General features: G+C 41.6%; 1 protein-coding gene across 2 annotated transcripts; it reads left to right on the top strand.

Moving 5' to 3' along the window:
• Positions 1-13,014: 13,014 nt before the first annotated feature.
• On the top strand, positions 13,015-19,445 carry TCF21 (transcription factor 21). 2 transcript variants are annotated; one of them, XM_009242270.4, is made up of 3 exons: positions 13,015-13,757; positions 15,620-15,717; positions 17,061-19,445. In XM_009242270.4, exons 1-2 carry the CDS (start codon positions 13,308-13,310, stop codon positions 15,707-15,709), a joined length of 540 nt encoding a protein of 179 aa, XP_009240545.1. In that variant the 5' UTR covers positions 13,015-13,307; the 3' UTR covers positions 15,710-15,717; positions 17,061-19,445. The 2 variants fall into 2 exon arrangements, with proteins under 2 accessions (XP_009240545.1, XP_002817433.1); XM_002817387.4 differs by lacking the exon at positions 17,061-19,445 and having other exon boundaries at positions 15,620-16,164.
• Positions 19,446-20,451: the final 1,006 nt, after the last annotated feature.

The following is a 20,451-nucleotide window of genomic DNA, read 5'->3' on the forward strand; positions in this document are numbered from 1 at the left end:
TTGGTCTCACTGAAGTTATCACTTTCAACAGGTTATTCTTCCTGGCATATGGCTGGAGAGTGGATTGTAGATTTTCTTTTGAATGTTAACAATGGAAATATTCAGTACTATGAAAGAATGGCTATCATCATCATAAATATAAATCAGTTTCTACATTATTCCAGAAAGTATAAATTAATGACTTTATAAAACTTATGAGATTGTATTGAGTTTCATGGTTTTATATCATACAAGTACATAATTACATAATATTTGATCCACACAAACACCTTAGCCACCATTCATTTAAAACACCCAGAACCACCATTCAACACAAAAACTATATTGCCAACACCTATAAATCTATTTTTGTGCTCCACCAATCACATACCCCTAAAATCCCTAGATAAAATCACATTCTGAAGTTTGCTTTCAACAATCCCTTATGTTTCTAGATAGTTTTATCACATACAATATGTAATATACAATCATATTGTATGTAGTCTGTGGCTTGATTTTTCATTCAACATTCCTATGATTAAGCACATTTCTATGATTCATCCATGATGTTGAATATAGCTGTAGTTTGTCTCAATATCCCTGGTGCATAATATTAAGCTTTTGCTTTCTATCTCATATTGTTGTTCAATTTTTTCCTCCTTCTTCATACCTAATGTAATCCGAGAATAGAGGCAGAAATAATATATCCAAGCCAGTGTCTGCGTGAAAAGATCATAGTAGTAACATAGTTTCTTTCTCAGGAATTACTGATAGAAAGAAAAAGTTTGTCTATCTATTACAACCTTCCCACAACAAATTACAGTGTTGTAGAAACTGGAAGAACTAGTCATCACACTCCACTATGGCTTTCAGAAGTGAAAGGACAGTACTTATTTTGTTTCTCTTTAAAATACTTAATATATAGTTCTTAATACTAAAGTCAAAAATGCTGTCCTTTGGCTGGGTCTGTGTTTCCATAATATGCCAAATATCTGGTTAAAAATTGAAATGCAACAATTAAAAGGAACAAAATACAAATATATGCCATAAGATAGATGAACCCCAAAAACATGTTAAGTGAAAGAAGATACAAAGGATTACATATTCTGATTCATGTATTTTATAATTTCTATAGTATCTCTAGAAAAGGCAAATGTTTAGACACAGAAAACAGATCAATGATTGCCTGGGGCTAGGTAAGTGAGGATTAACTGCAAATGGGCAGGAGAGAACTTTTGGGGTAATGGAAATGGTCTAAAATTTGATTGTAGTGATGGTTTCACAACTCTATAAACTTACTAAGATCATTGAATTGTAAGAGGTAATTTTATGGTATGCAAGTTATACTTCCATAAAGCTGCTAAAAAGTGAAATTCTGTCATAATATCTCTAAAATACTTAATTTTTTCTTTTCAGTCAATTAATGCAATCTACACGTTGTTTGCCATTTTGAAGAAAAAGCTCCAGTGTGCTAAATTTTAATATTTACATACTCTGTTTATGTGCCCATATTGAAGTGAAACTAGAATTTAAAAAACACAGCAATTTGAGAAGACCTGCTGATAAAGATGGTATCTGAGTAAGAATGAATTGAACCACTTGCTAAGTGGCCTAGAATATGGCATTGGAAAGATAACCACTATTCCACATAGAAGCAGAGAAATCCTACAACGGCAGCAGATTTCCCAAGGGATCTTATGTCACGATGAGGAAGGATTACAGGAAACTTCTACTAACACTTTATTTTCCTTCCTGGAGCTTGGGGAGAGGTTTCAGTAACTTGGTAGACAGGTCAATAGCTACTTACAATATAGAGTTACCCACAGCCCTCATGATAACTTATGCCTTGCCTACCTTTTTAAAAATCCTTTTCCCTTTTGTCAGAGGCATTTAAGTTTTTTGTTTCCACAAGTTTACAGCTCTCAGTCATGTTTGGTTGTGGAGTGGTAGCTGTTAACTGAAGTTAAGTTTGTGCATGTCGTCAAAGGAAATCAGCTATAGAAACTAGAAATAAAAAGATTATTTGGACAAAGTGATCCCACTCTTTTGGATGTAATTGTAAATGAAACAGAGCATGTTTACCTCAATCTGGCCCAGACCAAAAATTAAAATATGAGAAAAGAAAACTAAAATATTTTAGAATATTTAAGAACTTACAATGACTGTGAAGCAGAGGAAGGAAGCAATTATTTACATAATTTAAGCTCTTTCCCAAAATACCAGTTTGTTATCTTTATATTTTTGAAGAAAAAAATTCGCATGGATTATCCTAATGATGAAAATTCCTCTGATGGTTTTGCATATTTAGAAACAATGTAAGTGAAGCATGTTAATGTAGTTTATTTAACATTTCAGAAACAAGCAGTCAAAAAAGACATCATCCCTCTCAACATTTTCCCTGTCGAAATATTTGTGGGATGATAAAGTATACTGCCATCTTACAAATAGCCATCAGCCTAGAGTATACTACATTTTTCTTTCATGTCACAAAAACAATATTTTTTGAAAAATAGACATCAGTCACTATAAAAATTCATGAGTATTCTAGGATGTGATAAAGAATGTTTTATTCCTATTTGTCATTTTGCATAGATGAAGGACAAAAAAAAATAGCTGCAGACGCTTTGAGATAAAATTACTCTTTAACTCGTTTCACATGGTATGTGTCAGTAACACTTTCAGTATGAAAGATGGAAGCCCCTTACAACGTGAGTTGTTTGTATATGTCAATGTTTAATTTTTGTAAAAAAAAAAAAAAAAAAAAAAAAAGAACACGTCTTACCAAGCATATTATATTCATGTCATCTTTTAAGGATTTTTTAAAAATTTATAACACAAATTGGAAGAGCCCAAGGGAAAAAGAAAAGACATCTGTCTGATCAAGAGTCTCTTCCACAGTGAGAAAAGTTATTAAAAAATAAGGGGGAAAAATGGAAATGCTGCCTAACCTATATGGTTTATGTAAAGTTTCTAAGGCTAATTCTTTATTGCTTGGGAAGTCCATGAAGCATTTGATCTAATGGATGAAAGTCCACAAGGCATGAGGAGGTAAACTACAGTTATTCTAAGATTATTCATCATTAAGATAATGACTTTGAACACCTTGTAAAAGATAATTAAAGGGAGAGAAAAGGATGCAAAATAATTGGCATCAAGTAGAGTCACTTGGTGGAAATAGAAAAATTGAAGGTAAAACATTTAAGCCTTTCAATGCTTTTCTTGACATAGCAATAGACTACAATTTTTAAAATTTCTTTTAAAGACAAAATGATAAATAAAACATGCAATAACTGGTTCAGTTCTCAGGTGATTTTTAATACTAGAAATATATATGAATATGAATGCATATATGAAAATTAAAATAAAATGTATATATTTAAGTAAGACTGAAATGGAGGCTTCATGATTCTATTACCTGCCCCCATTTAATGGGAAATCATATGCAAATATTATTATTAGAGAGGCATGACTATTTATTCCTTCTTCCTAAAAGTTTTAAGTTTTTATTCAATAGCATCATTTTTCTTTTTTTGAGACAGCGTTTTGCTCTTCCACCCAGACTAGCGTGCAGTGGAGTAATCAGAACTCACTCCAGCCTCAAACTCTTGGGCTCAAGTGATCCTCCTGCCTCACCCTCCTGAGTACCTGAGATTACAAGTGTACGCCATCACACCCAGATATTTTTTTATTTTTCATAGAGACAGGATCTCACTTTGTTGCCCAGACTGGTCTCAAACTTCTGGCCTCAAGTGACCCACCCACCTCAGCCTCCCAAAGTATCAACAGCATCATTTTAAAAACCATTTTTGTTTATTTGGTTGGTTTGTTGATTGAGGGCTTCCCTCATCAGCAATAGAAAATTTGGCTCCATTTTCCATAAAAGATCCAATGCAAGTCCGTGTTTTTTCATGATGCAAACATATGACTATCATCTTTTACTCATTTTGAGTTATTACTATTATTATTTTGTTATTGCTGAAAGTCTTATTTTCTATAAAATCTTACCCCTAGCCAAAAATGGAAATGGAAAAAAAAAATGGAATGTTACTGTTAAAAAGGGCGTAAGAGACGGCAACAACTACCATTACAGCGACCACCAGTATTTGTAAATGTTTACTACATGTTAAGCACTAAACAAAATCCCTTTGTATGCATCATCTCAATTAGCCCTATGGAACCCACCCCTGCTGTCAGCACATTAAAGAGGACACTGAGACCCAGTGAAGTTAAAGGGCTTGTCCAAGATCGTACAACTAGTTAGATGTATAAACAGAACATGGACCTGGTCCTTTGGTTCACAGTCCAGGAGTATTTTCCCACCACAATAATTTAAGTGAAAAATACAAAATGAACAGAAAATCATAATTCTATTAAGGACTTTCATGTTTTAAAATTTGATAGGATGTAAGCTTTATACTTTCCATCCAACATTTAGTTTAATCTTTCACACAAATTCATTTGGGAAGTGTGACTCCTATCCTTCCTGGGCAAGTTATTTCACTGTAGATGGCTTTGTAATTAGATTGAGAGGAAAAAGAATTTGCTTATTCATGTGAGAGGAAGAAGTGTAGTATCAGCTTAACATTCTAGCTTAAAATAATACTGACTTTATCTAAAATATGTCAGAGTGACCAGTTGAAAAGACCCCAGTACAGTCAATCAACTAACTGTTTGTTTTGTCTATGGAGGAACCCACCAAAATCATTTGGCAAATGTTATTACTAAATTGATCTAACCCATGTCTATTGCTGTGTGGGAGTGGTGTGGTGTACTCAAATGCACTAGATAAAGAATTCCTAAATTCTTCTACTAATGGTTCTTTAAAATTGATTTAGAGCTTCTAACTAAAGAATAGTCCTCCTCTCTCTTTGCAAATTTTAGGAATGAGAATCAGATGACCTCCCCACCCCCATCATAGATCATGAATCTAGATGTACAGTTCATCCTAATGATTCCTCAAAAAGGAAAATCAAGACAGCCAATGCTTTAGGTTTATTGTTGTTACCATTATTGCCAATGGTATAAAATCTACAGTAAATCTTCAAATAAGAGAAGAGTCCTAGGCATATCTTCTCTTAATCTTAAATAGGTAGAAAACTGAGAATAATAATAAAGAAAAGACTTTTTTGGTTATAATTTCTAATAGTGAATTTTATGGGCTGAATTGTGTATCCCCAAAATTCATGTTGAAGTCTCATCCCCCAGTGTAATTGTATTTGGAGATAGGACTTTCAGGAGATAATTACACTTACATGAGGTCTTAAAGGGGGTTCCTAATTCAATAGGGCCAGTGGTGTTATAAGAGGAAGAGATTTCTCTCTTTCTCTCTCTCTCTGTCTCTCTCTGCCTGTCTCTCTGTATGCACTCAGAGGAAAGGCCATGTAAGGACACAGTGAGAAGGAGGCTGCTAAATGAAGTTAAAGTTAAAGCTAGGAAGAGAGCCCTCACCAGAACCTAATCATGCTGGCACCCTGATCTTGGACTTTCAGCATCCAGAACTGTGAGAAAATAAATTTCTGTTGTTTAAGCCACACGGTATTTTGTTATGGCAGCCAAAGCTGACTAAAAGAGCACACTCCTATCAAACCTTGAAAATATGTCAGGCTGGGTGTGGTGGCTTATGCCTGCAATCCCAGCACTTTGGAAGGTCAAGGCAGGAGGATTGCTTGAGTCCAGGAGTTTGAGCCCAGCCTGGGAAATATAGTGAGACCTCATCTCTACAAGAAATTTAAAAGTTAGCCAAGCATAGCAGCACACACCTGTAGTCCCAGCTACTTGGGAAGAGGAGGTGTGAGGATTGCTTGAGCCCGGGAGGCTGAGGTTGTAATGAGCCAAGATTGTGCCACTGCACTCCAGCCTGAGTGACAGAGCAATTTATTTTAAAGAGCTGCTCTCAACTCTTATAAAACAATTTGGAGGGCTTTAGTGAGTGCCAATGATTGTTAATAAATATAACCTATACATTTTTACTGGTCTAGCCTCAAAAACAGTAATTTTATAAAGCTGTTGTTTTGAAGGTAAGTTAATGACAACATTAGTTGGAATGCCTCACATTGGTGTGTGACCTCAAACATGTAGCCAGAGGCGAGTTGTTAAATGTTTTTCAACTGATTCTGAGCTCCAAATAAGACCTGAAGCCCACTAGCACTAGATTTTGACTAATTATAAATTTCACAGAGAACTGTCATCTGCATAAAAACAATGAAGCTAGCTTATACAGAAAGTAAACTTTATATCAGGGTCAAACAAAAGACTCAAGTCTTTACATTACAGTTTACAGTGTACCTTCCAAATGTTAAAATCTAAAATATCTGACATTGGGGGCTGAGTAATTTTTTAAAAAGGTAAAATATCCATCCATTCATTCATTCATTCTTTCATTAATTCAACAACTATTAAGTAGATATTATATATTAGCCCTGCTTTAGGTTCTGAGTACACAACTGAGCAAGACACATCAAGTCCCTGTACTCACGAAGCTTTCATTATAGTTAGAGAGGGGTTGGCAGAGAGATAATAACAAAGTAAACAAAATTTTAAAAAATAATAATTTCAGAACATGGTAGTTTAAAGTGAAGGCTCGAGAGTCAGATTGTCTGTGTATTAGTCCAGACTCTGGCATTTACGCACTGTGGTAACCAACTTCCCAGGATGACCCCCACTCAACCCCCCACTGCCCCCACTGAACCATACCTCTTGGTATTCATGCTCTCATACAAGCCCTGCTCTTGAATCTGGGATGGCCCCAGAACTCACTTTTGACCAGCAGAATGAAGCAGAAGTGATGTTGTGTAACTTCCAAAGCTAGGTCATAAGAAGACTTCCATCTTGCCTCTCTGGGTCTTATGGAATGCTCACTCTGAAGGAAGCTGGCTACTGTGTTAGAACTTCAGCCACCTAAGATTGTCAGGTTGAGGAAGCCACATGGAGACGCTGTCTGGAGAGAGATGCTGGCCCAGAACTAGCTGCTCCTCCATCCCAGCTGAGGCCTGGATGTGTGAATAAGAAGTCCCCTTTGATTTCAGCTTAGTCCAGCCTTTACGTGACTCTAGCCATGTAAGATGCCTTCTGGCTGCAACACCATGACAGTCCCCACATGGGAACCACCCAGCTGCCCAATCAACCCATAGAACCAAGAGAAATAATAATAACTTAAGTCACTAATTTGGGTATTACACAGCAATAGATGACTAAAACACTAATTTAATGAATTAAAGAAGTTTGTTAATTTCTCTGTGTTTCAGTTTTCTCATCTATAAGGTTCCTACTTTATAAAGTTGTTACGAGGGCTAAATTTGTTAAACTAGAAAGGGCTTTAGAACAGTGCCTGGTATGTGATAAACATGTTAGCTACTGTTTTTTATTATTAATAAATAGAATCATGGAACAAAACTACTCTTCATTGGATGCTCAGAAAAGTTCTCACATGAAAATGACAGTTGAGCTCAGACCTGAAATCTAAGGGCTCAGCCATGCAGAGAGCCAGACAAAAACATCCAAACTGGAAAACCAGCAAGGCAAGGGTCCTGAGAGTGGCATGGGTGTGGTGTCTTGGAGGAGCACAGACATGGCTGGCGTGGTTAAAGGGTAGCAAGCAAACCAGAGTCATGCAAGCCACAATAGGAAGTGTGGATTTTATATTAAACACAAGGAGAAGCTTTAAGAGATTTTAAGCAGGGGGAATGACTTGAACCACTTTATTGGCAATAGATTTTAAGAGGACAAGAATGGAAACAAAAAGACCATTTAAGAGACTGTTATCATCTGAGTGACTTTAGCGACTTGATCTGGTGTTTAGCAGAGGAGATGGTGAGAAGAGGGCAGATTTTGGGATATGTTAGTTGAGTGAGTGGCCCTCGGATGGTCCATCAGGTTTCTATGGTAGAGATGAGATTTTTATTTTAACGAAGTCCTTCTGGAGATTACATTACTTAAAATATCTTAGACAGGGTTCTAAGCATTATACCCCAGGACAGCTCAAGTCTATCTCATTTTGTATAATTTCAGGATCAATGGTTACATATTCTAAATAGGGAATAACAGAATAGAAGCTTTCTCACATTTACTATGATTATTCAAAGAGCAAAAACCATTCATGGCAACGTGACTTAGTGGAAGGAATAATACAAGGCAAATCAGGACACAGGGTCAGGTGGGCAGTACTGTCCCTGACATCTCATTGGAACAGTTTGTGATTATTTATGGCCTCCTTTGTCCTCAGCCCCATCCAATTCTGACAAACTACTACTTTGTGTCTCTATTTTAAAATGCTTCATCGCCTGGAAATATTTCATCTTCCTAAAGTCAGGATTCACACTCAGTACTTTCCTGCTGGTCCTAAGATCTAAACCCTGCAACTCTTGGCTCCTCAAAGCTGAAAGCACCTGCCCCCAGGAAATAATCCCAAAGAGGTAATCACCTGAAGGAGCCTTTGATTCCAGTGCCCATACTCTCCCAAGCTGACAGGAAGGAGGCTGACAGCAAGTTGGCCTGTATTGTTTTATGCCCATCAATAAACTATATTTAACATATAAGTACATTACAGAGGTCTCCCATACAACCTAGAAGATTTATTCTTTTTGTGAAAACTTGGGAGGTTTTGCTTTCAAGCTTTATTTTAAGATACAGAATAGTCATCACTCAAGCCAGTTTTTCTAAAACTTTATTACAGGGGAAAGCCTCTGGCATACATTTCTAATACACTATTCATTTCATGTGGCAGCTCTTTCTTTAGTAGTGCCAACAGAAAGGAGAGAAAATACATGAAATGAGAGAATGGAGGCAAAGGTCCCTGCATGGTACCTGACTCAGGAGTCGCTCAGTCCTTTTCTCTCTCTTTCCTAACACTGACAGGGTCTAATACAATTATTCTAGTATTAGAAAACTTAGGAAGACACTAAACTGGCTTTGCAAAATGTTTAACTCTCTTTGTCTGCCCGAGTTTTCTCTGGCCCACTTACACCTTAGGGTAAACCCTGACTTTCAAGTGCATAGGCTTGGCTGCTTTCAAAGCTGTATTGTGGAACACGTGAAATGCAAGATTAACTCCTGGATTCAAAGAACCATGCAGAATCTTTCCCTAAACTTTATTGTTGTTATTTGCCAGCTTTAAATCTTAGCAATGTGGCATCTTATCTACAATTCACTGAATTAAATGTGAAAAGAGGGGGTTAGGGTATAGTGAACACGCGGAAGACTTCTGATTACTGAATGGATTTATACCATCCAGGATTTATACCGTCTCCCAGCTGGTGCCAAGTAAAGGTAGCAGCAACACCCAGCATCACTGTTATTGACCTTCTTAGCTAGCCACCAAGCTCACTAGTGCCATATTCACTTTGGCTGCCAAAATATAACAGGCCAGCACCACTATAATTTAGAAGGAGCAAAGAGAGGTAATGCTCACTTTATGAAATAAAGTTAAAATTTAATGAAACAAAGTCAGATTTTGATAGGCATATAAGTGGGAGATAGACAACAATCAATCAGCAGCAAACAAAGGGTATGGAGATAATTATGTAAAATCAAAAAAGAGGCACCTGGCTGGGCACGGTGGCTCATGCCTGTAATCCCAGCACTTTGGGAGGCCGAGGTGGGTAGATCAGGAGTTTGAAACCAGCCTGGCCAAAATGGCGAAATCCCACCTCTACTAAAAATACAAAAATTAGATAGGCATGGTGGCAGGCACCTGTAATTCTAGCTACTCGAGAGGCTGAGGCATGAGAATCTCTTAAACTTGGGAGGCGGAGGTTGCAGTGAGCCTAGATCATGCTGATGCACTCCAGCTTGGGTGACAGAGCAAGACTCCAACAAAAAAAGAAAAAAAAAAGGCATCAAGTTGCATAGAAAGTTGGCAAATATTTGAAGTGGTGGTAGTTACCATCAAATAAAATGAATAAAACATCTGGAGGTGCTAATTAGAAATGAAGAAAAAAGAGAATGGGCAGTTTTGCCGATTTGCCAGCCTGTGTCTCCTGACCAAATTATGAGGAGTAAGAGAAAAGAATTAACATTTACATTTAAAGGCATATTTTTCCCCTGAGAAAGATTATGTAATGGCATATGAAGTCAGTTCAAAGGAAGCCTATGATGTTTTCCTTCTCATAAAAAAGGAAGCAAATTATTCCATCCAAGTGCAACTGAATCAAATTTGAACTTCCTGTAAATGTATCAGCTGATAAACCAGGATTTAAGTTCAAGGGTACATTCCATGCCTAATCTTCATTTTACAGCTTTCGGAGATAAAATTTCCTTAGCACTAAAATCTTTCAAAGATAGTCTCTCTTGCAAAACAAATTGTTAGAAGTGAGCAGCAAATTGGCCAGATGCCTCTGGGGCATAACTGTTTCTTAAAAGTCAGGTAAGAACTTTTAGAAATGATCTCATACTTTCAAATCACTAGTTTTCTATTTCGTGCTTTGGAACAGAAGGGTCAACGTACCAAAAGGGTTAATACAGCTTCTCAAAAGTGCTTCTCTTCTCACAGAATATAGTTTATATTTTGGGAGAATTTGGCACAGCTTAAGTTACAGCTTAACTGATTTGCTCAGTAGAATCCAACAAGAAGTCATTTCCCCCACCCATTTGTCCCTAAGTGTTTATTAGCAGGGATAGACACAAAATTTTAAAAGAAAAAAGTATTTTTCATATGAATATTCTTTCTTCAAGACTTCATATCAAGATACATAAGCAACAGCATTCTTCAACTCTTACTCCCAAACTGGAAGCCATCTTTTACAGAATTTTAGAAACACTCCAAAATTTATTATCAGCCCACTAGCCTTTCTCAGCCTAAATGCCTCACTGCAAGATAAATGGACATGGGACTTAATTATTTCTTATATGGCTATGAAGAAAAGTAATTGCTAAGCATAAAAACCAGCCTATGACATGAGGCTAGTTTTACATGCTTCCAGAAATTGGTACTTTTAAGTTTCCAACATTGAAAAATATACAGATAACAGAAATCTTTTCAGTGGTACATATTACTATGATTGTTACTATCTCCCCAGACAGCCTGAGCAGTCCATTAACTAAGGTGTAACAGAAAGCCAGAGCCAAAAAGAAAAAAAAATGGCTCCAACAAGAAAAATCACAGCTTAATAGCCTGGTATTAAGGCCATAGTTTGGATTTATAATAATTATCACATTCCAGAGCCCAAATTAATTATTTGTAGTTATTTTGCAGATATCTTAGTAGCTACACACACACACACACACACACACACATTTCACAAAGTATTGGCCAATGCCTATTTTCACATAGCTCTTTAGTCTAAAAATAACTTTAACTTTCATGTTTTACCAAGACTGAGAAAAGGGAGAGCAAATCAAAGGAAACTAGTTGGGGAATTAGTGAAGAAATTTTTAACAGGCCTGCTGGGTGTTCTCTTACTGCTGTCTTGAACCTCAGATTAAATTATTATACTTTCTGTGTTATAGTACTGGGTCATTTGTATGTGAAGACAAAGGCAACTTCAACTTGATATTTCTGTCATCCCTGCTGTGGGAAGAGTCTTTTTCCTGGTTTATAACATCAATCATTCTCACAATAAATCTTAGGGTGGATGTGGTCATTTAAATCTCCACCTGCACAAACAACAGAAAATAAGAGAGCTCATAAATCTCTACACTGGTGATTAACAAATTTTGGATCCTCAGCAAAGATATTATGGAAGAGGGGTCGCTAATTCATTAATAAAGACTGATTTGCTGACAACCTGTTTAGTTTACAGCATAGGGGGAAAGCAAACAAGACCCTGCTAGCAAAACAAAACGTTAGAGGTTAGTGAATTCCCAGCTGAGCCTGGGATTAGAGATATGATATCTTAATGTAGAAGAAGCCTTCAGACCCTAAGCCAACCACTCAGAAACCACTCTTACATTTTGCTCCAGCCCCTCAACTTCAATGCCTACCTGCAAGGGAAGAAAACCTGGCAAAGAAATTGTAAGAGAGATTTATGCCTTCATTCTCTGTGGTTTCATTGCATTAATTTCATCCAATCCCTAGGTTCTGGTTCCCTGTGCTTTTTCTACCTACTTCCCAGGAGACTTTCTTATTCTCTAGGAAAGATGGTTCAAGCTGGGGTTAAAGATGGAAAAGAACCTTTCTCAAAAGGATAATCTTGCTTTGTGTTGTGTAATGTCAGCTTCATGTGAGGAACACTGACACCAAAGAGGCTGGAAGAAGACAAAGACAGCAGCATTGAAAGGGACGGTGCATCACAAAAAGTGCCAGGCAAGGTGATGTCTGAGAGCAACTAAGACTCTCAAGGCAATATTAAATGCATTTCTAGAAAAAAAAAAAACCGAGGGGTAAGTTTCCATTTGTTAGGAAAAGATGATCAACTAACATAATGTTTTCCACACACACACTCATACTGCCCTCTCATTCCCTACCCACTCCCACTAAGCTGTGTGTGGTTGGGTTTGAGTGTGCAAATCAAGTATGTTTGTGTACACATAGGCAGTCCTTTGATGTCTTGAAAATGACCAGGTGTAGGTGAAATGTTTTATACTTACTTTTCCATCACCATAAAGATTCTAGGAAGCACTTGTCTTCATTTATCCCGGGGAAGGTGGAAGGAGATCTCGGTAAAGCCTTGGAGTCTTATGAGGTGTTGGCAGGATGCGGTTGATACTCCCTGTATTTTAATTCGTGTTTTCTTGGGAGGAGAGAGGGCATGGAGTGTAGGTGGAAGGCCCAGAAAGAGCCAAACGATCTAGTCGTTTTTCTAAAGTTCTCGGTAACAACCAGTTGTGACGTCTTAAGAGGGAAAGAAGGCCTTTTAGAGATGGACAGGACATGCTTCTCCTCGGCCCCGGCCACAGTTGGGAGAAGGTGGCTGGTATGTACATGATGCAGTTGAGTTGATTTACATTACAAGTTGCAAATCAGGGTCTGTGCATTGAGTTTCCCTCCGGTTGTGAAAGGGGTCTAAGCGCTTTGCTGGGGCCTGGCAGGCCCCTCCCCTGGGCTGCAAGGATCCGCCCCTCTATTCCCCAGATAAATTCCTAGTGTCCACCAAATTCCTCAGCGCTCGCTCACACTCCTCTACGGCCACGACTCTGGGAGTGGGGAAACAGAGAGCCGGTTCCTCTGCTGCAGAAGTCCTCGAGGTTCCTTCTCACAATTCTGCGAAGGGGAAAGGGTTGTGAGACCCAACCAGACCCTAACTCCAGCTCCCAACAGGAGGTGGCTGCGCCATACTCGGCAGGCCTCTTGGTTTCAGGGTCTCTCTCTCTCTCTCTCACCATCTTCCTCTCTCTCTCTCTCTCTCTCTCCCTCTCTCCCTCTCTCTCTCTCCCCCTCGTCCACTCCCCCAAACATGTCCACCGGCTCCCTCAGCGATGTGGAGGACCTTCAAGAGGTGGAGATGTTGGAATGTGACGGGCTGAAAATGGACTCGAACAAGGAATTTGTGACTTCCAATGAGAGCACCGAGGAGAGCTCCAACTGCGAGAATGGGTCTCCCCAGAAGGGCCGCGGCGGCCTGGGCAAGAGGAGGAAGGCGCCCACCAAGAAGAGCCCCCTGAGCGGGGTCAGCCAGGAGGGGAAGCAGGTCCAGCGCAACGCCGCCAACGCGCGAGAGCGGGCCCGCATGCGAGTGCTGAGCAAGGCCTTCTCCAGACTCAAGACCACCCTGCCCTGGGTGCCCCCGGACACCAAGCTCTCCAAGCTGGACACGCTCAGGCTGGCGTCCAGCTACATCGCCCACTTGAGGCAGATCCTGGCTAACGACAAATACGAGAACGGGTACATTCACCCGGTCAACCTGGTGAGTGCCCCCGGGGCTGCAGCTGCAGTCCAGGCGCGCCCGCACTCCCGCCTGCGGTGGGCGCGAGTGCGCGCGGGGCTGGGAGTGGGGGTGCGGGCGCGGCGGTGACTTACACACCTCGGCCACCGCGGGCCTAGAGCCTCCAGGGACCGGAGGCGGGCGGTCTAGACACGGCCCTCGCTCTCCGCCCTACCAGCCCCCGGAGCGGGAGTGATTTATGCGAGGGTTTGACGTGGCAGCCCAATTAAAGGTTTGCAAGTGTATTGAGCTGGCACAGAGAAGGGATCCCCCGCGCCAGCTCCGTCGCCATCCTCCCTGGGGTGCAGTGGCTGCTGCGGAACTGAGAACACTGACAAGACGCTGCGAGCGGAGAGGAATTTTGTTAATCCTTTTTTCTTCTTTTAGCGTAGAGTGGAACTTGATTTTCCTTTCCTTGTAAATAAAAACACCCAACTCCGTTTCTTTCACAAGCATATTTAGGACCATTGGATAAGGACACATCTATGCCCCCCTAAATTGTCCATGTATGCCCCCAACCGCTTAAATATTCTGTGCTTCTCCTATAAGTGGATTAATATTTTTAAATCCTAGAAGTTCTAGTAATGATCAGCAAAATCAGTAAATCCTCACTAGTATAAGTGTAATAAATATTAAAATAGGTCACTCTCATCCAAGATTTAAGAAATGTTACCTTTTATCTTAAAAATAATGTGCATTGAGCCTAACTTTTTAATACAAAAAACTGATAATCATTGAGTCTACTTTTTTCTCAAATGTATTTTACTGTTTAAGAAATATATCTTAATTTTTTTATTTGATTTTATTTTAAAACTTCTAGGATCTAAAGAAAAACAATAACAACAACTTACTAGGATCTCTGTTTGTATATGATAAGAATGAGAGATTTTTCCTCTTAAAAGGCAAGTCTTATCAGCCAGCACTAGAGCAGTAGTGAGAGAGGTCTGAATTGTCTTCTCACCGAATTGGTTTCTGGAATTGCTGGAGAAGAAGATGCAAACCCACATTTTGCCATGAAAAATGTTTTCTCTCCAATTGAAAGTTTGTTTTTTTTCCCAATGAGTAAATAGCTTTTTAAAATCTTCACCTAAAACGAAAGTGTTGCCTCGAACATTTACAATTGCTACTCTCTTCATCTTTGAATAAGAAACTTAAATGAGCTTTATTATAAAACAGCCCGGAGAAAGGAAGAGAAAGCAAAGCATGCTTTCTCAGACCAGCACGAAGACGATCTTAAATTAAAAGTCAATGTAGCTTTTTTAGCATTTTTTTTTTCCTTAAGAGGTGGTGATTAATTTAGAAGCTGTAGTCAAAGCCGGTGTTTGCGATGGAAGAAACGAAAGTCGGACTAGGGAAATAGATGGTGATGAAAGGCGATGAAAGCGACAGGGCCCTGAAACCCGACCACCGCCTCAGAAGGAGGCCAGGAGGGCGCTTCGCCCTGAACTCGGTGCCCAGCAGACACAAGGTCGTTCTGGGCTTCCCGGCTCAGACTGCCAGAGCGTCTGCCTCCAGGCAGTGCCACAGCACCACCCACTCTCGGCTTGCCCGGGGCTTCCTGCATTGAGTCTCACAAGGAACCCAGTATGAGCCCTTTTGGCTCTCGCTCTAAAAGACCACCACCAGCACTACCACCACCTCGAGCTGTGACTTGGCGCCAAGGCAGCTATTTGCTTTATGCAGCCGCGGGGTGCGCTAGGACCGGGAGTAAATTGCAGAGATAACCGGTCTCTCCAGCGCACCGCCTGCCCCCACCGCCCCCCTTCCTTTCATCTCAAGCCCCGAGCCCACCCCACCCCCTCCGCCACGGCCACTTACCTCCTCCACCCTCTTCTTTCCCGCAGACGTGGCCCTTTATGGTGGCCGGGAAACCCGAGAGTGACCTGAAAGAAGTGGTGACCGCGAGCCGCTTATGTGGAACCACCGCGTCCTGACCTTGGAGGTGCGAGTCTGGGAAAGGCGCGCTCCCGGGGGGAGCGGGCCCCGGGAAGGCGACCCCTGCCCTCCGTGCTCTCTGTCTCTGCTTCCCCCTCGCAATGCTCCTCTCTCTGTCCCACCCCGCGAGAACACTTTACAACGACGAGGAGATTTGTTTCCAAACCAGAGGAGATCAATTGTACTTACAAAGATTCCCATCTATTTAACTTTATTAACTTCTACCGTGAATGACTCTGCAAGCCTTGCTGGTCCAAGTGCAATATGTAATTATAAATATATAAATAGATAAGAGCCTATCAATGTATCTTTTGTACAATATGTTGTAAAATGTAGATCATAGGATAGCTGACTTTGACAGTCACATTTATAAAGTAATTCACTTAAAGATATATATTTTTTTCAAACAAGTTTTGCTACTTTTGAAAGTAAATCTTTCTTTATATTGCTAAAAGCTCTGATATTTGGTGTGATTTTTTAAAATATTTGGAATAGGAAAGTGGGAAACTATGGGGAAGCTTGATAATGAAAATGGTTCTTTTAAACCTCAATCTAAACTTCTAGAGATAGAAGAAAATTGCATATGAGTTTCATAATGAAGATGCAGATTATGTTTTATACTGAAACCTTAAGAAAGAAATATGTCGGTTACTTTTAAGGCTCATAGAAATTATATAACTGTAAACAAAGAATGGGCAGTATTAAAGTTATCCACAGTTACACAGTTCAAGAGTAAAACGCACCAGAAAAAGGAAATCCAATTTTCATGGATTCCACAGTATGACTGCTGACACGGGCGAGAAAGTAAACTCCACCTTTTGTCACCTTCCAGGTGTGGGCATAGCTGCAAACTAGTGAAGAAATAATAGAAGCTGTGAAAGATGTAAATTCCATAACCCTTAGGGTGTGTTTCAGGATTTTCAAAGTTTTGCAGCATACATTATCTACATTTCTTATTAATAATCCATTAATTAATTCGAACAATAAACCGCATGCCTGCCTTTTGGTTGCGGTTAGCGGGTGCGTTTAGCTCCCGCCACAACTTCCGGCGGACTGGGTTTAATTTAAACATTTTCCAGGCTACGGAACAGCTCCTAGGGGAAGATTAAGTTGAGATAAACAGAGAAGCAAGGCGGAGGAGCCTGGGACCCGGCTCCCTCACTGCCCCAGCGCAGCCCGCGGCGGCCGATGCGCCAGATGCCACCGGGGCTGTTTAATGTTCGGGGTTATGACCGCAGTGTTTACAAGACGTCTTCGGTTATTTATACTGTTATTCCTCGCAGAGAGCCTTAAAACTTCCGCTTCATTTGCTCTTTCTTTTCGATTTTTTACCCTTTTTTCTCGGCTTAGTTTGGTACCTGGAGCGAGAGCTTCTCCGCCCTTTCACCAACCCCACAGGCCGCTTCGCGGGTGGAGCCCTCTGCCTGGCCATGGAGGAAGGATCCCGCTAGGCTGGTCCCGACTGGAGAAGCTGCTCTGCCAGGTGTGCTCTCTGTCAGTGATAGTGACATCATTACCAAGGGGTGGCGACCACATTACCAAGCGCAATTCCCCATTCTCCAAGGGCTGAGAACCTCGGTGACTTCATCTACCTGTCTATTTGCACATGGAGGACTTTTCAAGATGTCAGGATACCCTTCCACCATCCCACCACCGCCACCCCAACTTGACTTTCAAGAACACATTTCAAGCTCTGGCCAGAGTCCCGTTCCTCAAATTCATGTGTTCTGTCCTTTCTACCAGAGGGATAGAGCCCATGCCTCAACCTATCCAGAGTTCAAATCAAAGAGTCCCCAGTGTGATTCAATTGTTTGTCTTTCGCGTTTCGCAAATTTTCCAATCTCCCACTCACGTTTTTACAAAACAAATGCTCTAAATTCTGAGGATTCCAGGCAGGCCGTCCATAGAATAATAACTTTTTCTTGCTCATTCCCTTACAACCCCAATCTACACATGGATTTTTAGAAAGTCTTCATGGCTACCTATAGTTCCCTACCAATAATTTGAAGCCTTTGCTTTAGGCAGGAGGCATGTGGCTATGAATAGGGAACACGTAGATTTGACCCCGGTTCTGCATCCAACTAGCTGTTTCTTGAAAGAGCCTGGATCCTCAGTTTTCCCATCTCTGCAAGCAGGGATAAAGGTAATGAGAATGATAATAATCATTATATGCAGACCTTCCTTTTTCATCTTACAGAGGCTTAGTGGGGCTCAAATGAGATTATATCTGTAAAATCTCTTGGTAAAGGAAAGGCTCTGTGAAAATGTCAGTTACTTTTACTGAGTGGCGGGTAGTGAATTATCTGTGCCTAGACCCAAACTGAAAGTGTATCAGGCAGGAAGCTCCAAGGGGTGGATGTTTATAGCATCCAGGCAATGATCTTTTTTTTTTTTTTTCCACGAAGTAAAATACCTCTTTTTGGTATCTATTGACACTTTCTCTCTCTCTTTCTGTCTCTCTTTCACCTTTCACCTCTCCCCAATGCTCTCTAAATTTGTCCAGAGCTTTCTTTTTCCTAGAAATCCAGAGAGCAAAGTCAGAGCCTGGCACCTGCAGATAGGATGACACTGGTGTCTGACGGTGAGGCTGCCCAGTCCCATCAGGAGCCTCAGCCAAGGAGGGGCCTGGGCACACTCAGGCCCCCATGGTTGTCCGTTGAATGGAGTGAGGATCAAGGTGGGAATGACTGGGTGGTGGCTGCCACTAGCCCAGGAACATGACAACGTGACCACACCACACATGCCTCCAACACACACCCACAGTCTAAACATCTCTCCTTCTCAGTGGGCCCTTCTCCCATTCCAGATCATTAGCACACCCACACCCACCATAGGTCTCTCTCCTCCAGTCTTCCCAGAAGGGTAAAACTCCCAGCCTACCCTGCTCCAGCTCCAGCCCAGGTAGTTGGTGTGTCTCAATTTGAATAGGGGGTGAGTAGCTTCATAGAAAGAATGGAGAACTCCCTTGGCCTCAAGCCAGTATAGTTTGGAGGTTGGGGGTCGGGGATGTTAAGGGTGGGGAGTATCATGCCTGTGACCTCTAGGTTATGAAAACTATCTTAGAAGGTGCTTTTAGAAAGAACCAGGAGAACAACCAAAGCAGCTTACAGACGCCTGAACGGAGAATGAAGTGTTTCAAGTAAGCGAGTCTGCAAGTTCTCAGAAGCAGACAGATATCCAATCTGGACTGCAGCCAGGGAAGTCCTCTCTCTCTCTCTCTCTTTCTCTCTCTCTCATTGCTTGTATGACTTCACAAGCAACTCACGATCATTCTAGCAGGCTTTCCCACTGTCAAACAGAGACTTCATTCTAAAAAGAGAAGCGATAAACAGAGCTCCAGCTCTGCTGGCTCTATATATTTACTGATCAGTGGAAAACACTGACCAAGGAGACTTTTAAGCCAGTGGTTCTTCAGAATCACCTAGATGCCTCCACCCTCCAGAGATCCTGAGTCCAGGAGTCTGAAGTGGGGCCCCAGGTGATGCCATTGCTTCTGGTCCCAGAACCACATTTTAACAATCAATGTTTTCAGATGTCTCATGAGGAACACTACTTAACGCAGTGGGAAAGAAAATATTTCAGAGGAGAATTTTTTCTTAAAGAAGCTGCATATTCTGGACTCTAATTTAGTTTAATTCACTCCAGGATGGCACGCAGTGGATTCCTAATTCTTAAATGCCATTCAGTCTGGACTTCAAATCACTTGTCTTCAGAAAATAAAAGATTTGTTCCACCCGGGTGTGTGGACATGGATGCGCTCATCCTGTGTTCTCAGACAGATTTCAGTCATTAGATGATGTTTTTAAGTCCTGAGTGGATTAAAGCCAGACTTCTGTTGGCTCCGTTGCGACCTCTAAGGGAGAGAGAAATCTGGGCGCCCTGGAATCACGTCCCCTGCAAGAGAGTCCCTTGGTCCATTCTCGGGCCAGAAAAAAATCTCCCCATCACTCCAGTGCGAGTGGTTGGCCTTGCTCTGGTCCGGCACTGTGTGCGTCGGGAAGTCGGCCTGGAGTTGGGGTTGCAGGGACGCCAGGGCTGGTGGCGAGCGCAGCAGGAGTGCGTGGAGAGCTCGCGGCTAGCGGGGAGCTGAGCGCAAAGGCGGAGGAGAGAAGCAGCCTCTGAGGCTTCCCTGCCTGGGAGAAGAGTTTTTGGAAGTAGGCGACACGGGGAAGGAGTTCTGAGCCTCAGTCCGCACAGCCTCCTTTCCGTCCCTTTCCGGGTGCAATCTCCGGACCAGCGGGTGCGTGTCCCGCTGCAGATCCGCTGGCTCAGGGATGAGGGGCAGGGCAGGTTCTGGGTTACGTCCCCACACCGCGGGGAACCCAGGTGCGAGCGGGGGGCAGCTGGCCTGCCAACATCCTTTCTTAGCTTTGCATCCTTCGCTCAAAATGCTGGCTCTGCCCTTGGAAACTCGCTGGTTGCCAGCAGCATTCTTCAGAGTCCGCCAGGCTTCCTTCAGGCGTTTAGAGGAACATGCCTTTGATCTTTGGGTCTGGGCAGGCTGCGCGGGCCCACCCTCCTTCCAGTTCACCGAAAGATTAACCACCTCCAAGGACTATTTAAGAGCCCCTCTCAAGGCCGAACGGGGAGAAAGAGTGGGAAAAGGAGGAGAGAGCATCCGTTTAAAATGCCCCAGAGTGATGAGAACAGACTTCTCAAAAACAATGTCAGGCGGTCTTTTGTACCCAGCACTCAGTGTAGTGCCTGACACCTCAGTAAATGTTGAATCATGAATGAATCA

The sequence above is a fragment of the Pongo abelii genome, chromosome 5, assembly GCF_028885655.2.
Source record: "Pongo abelii isolate AG06213 chromosome 5, NHGRI_mPonAbe1-v2.0_pri, whole genome shotgun sequence".
NCBI lineage: Eukaryota > Metazoa > Chordata > Mammalia > Primates > Hominidae > Pongo > Pongo abelii.

What these genes read in the sequence shown, in the direction of transcription:
- TCF21 (XM_009242270.4), top strand. Translation starts at nt 13,308, where the DNA reads ATGTCCACCGGCTCCCTCAGCGATGTGGAGGACCTTCAAGAGGTGGAG. An exon ending in ACATTCACCCGGTCAACCTG is followed by an intron (nt 13,758 to 15,619) that starts GTGAGTGCCCCC and finishes TCTTTCCCGCAG; the next exon opens with ACGTGGCCCTTTATGGTGGC.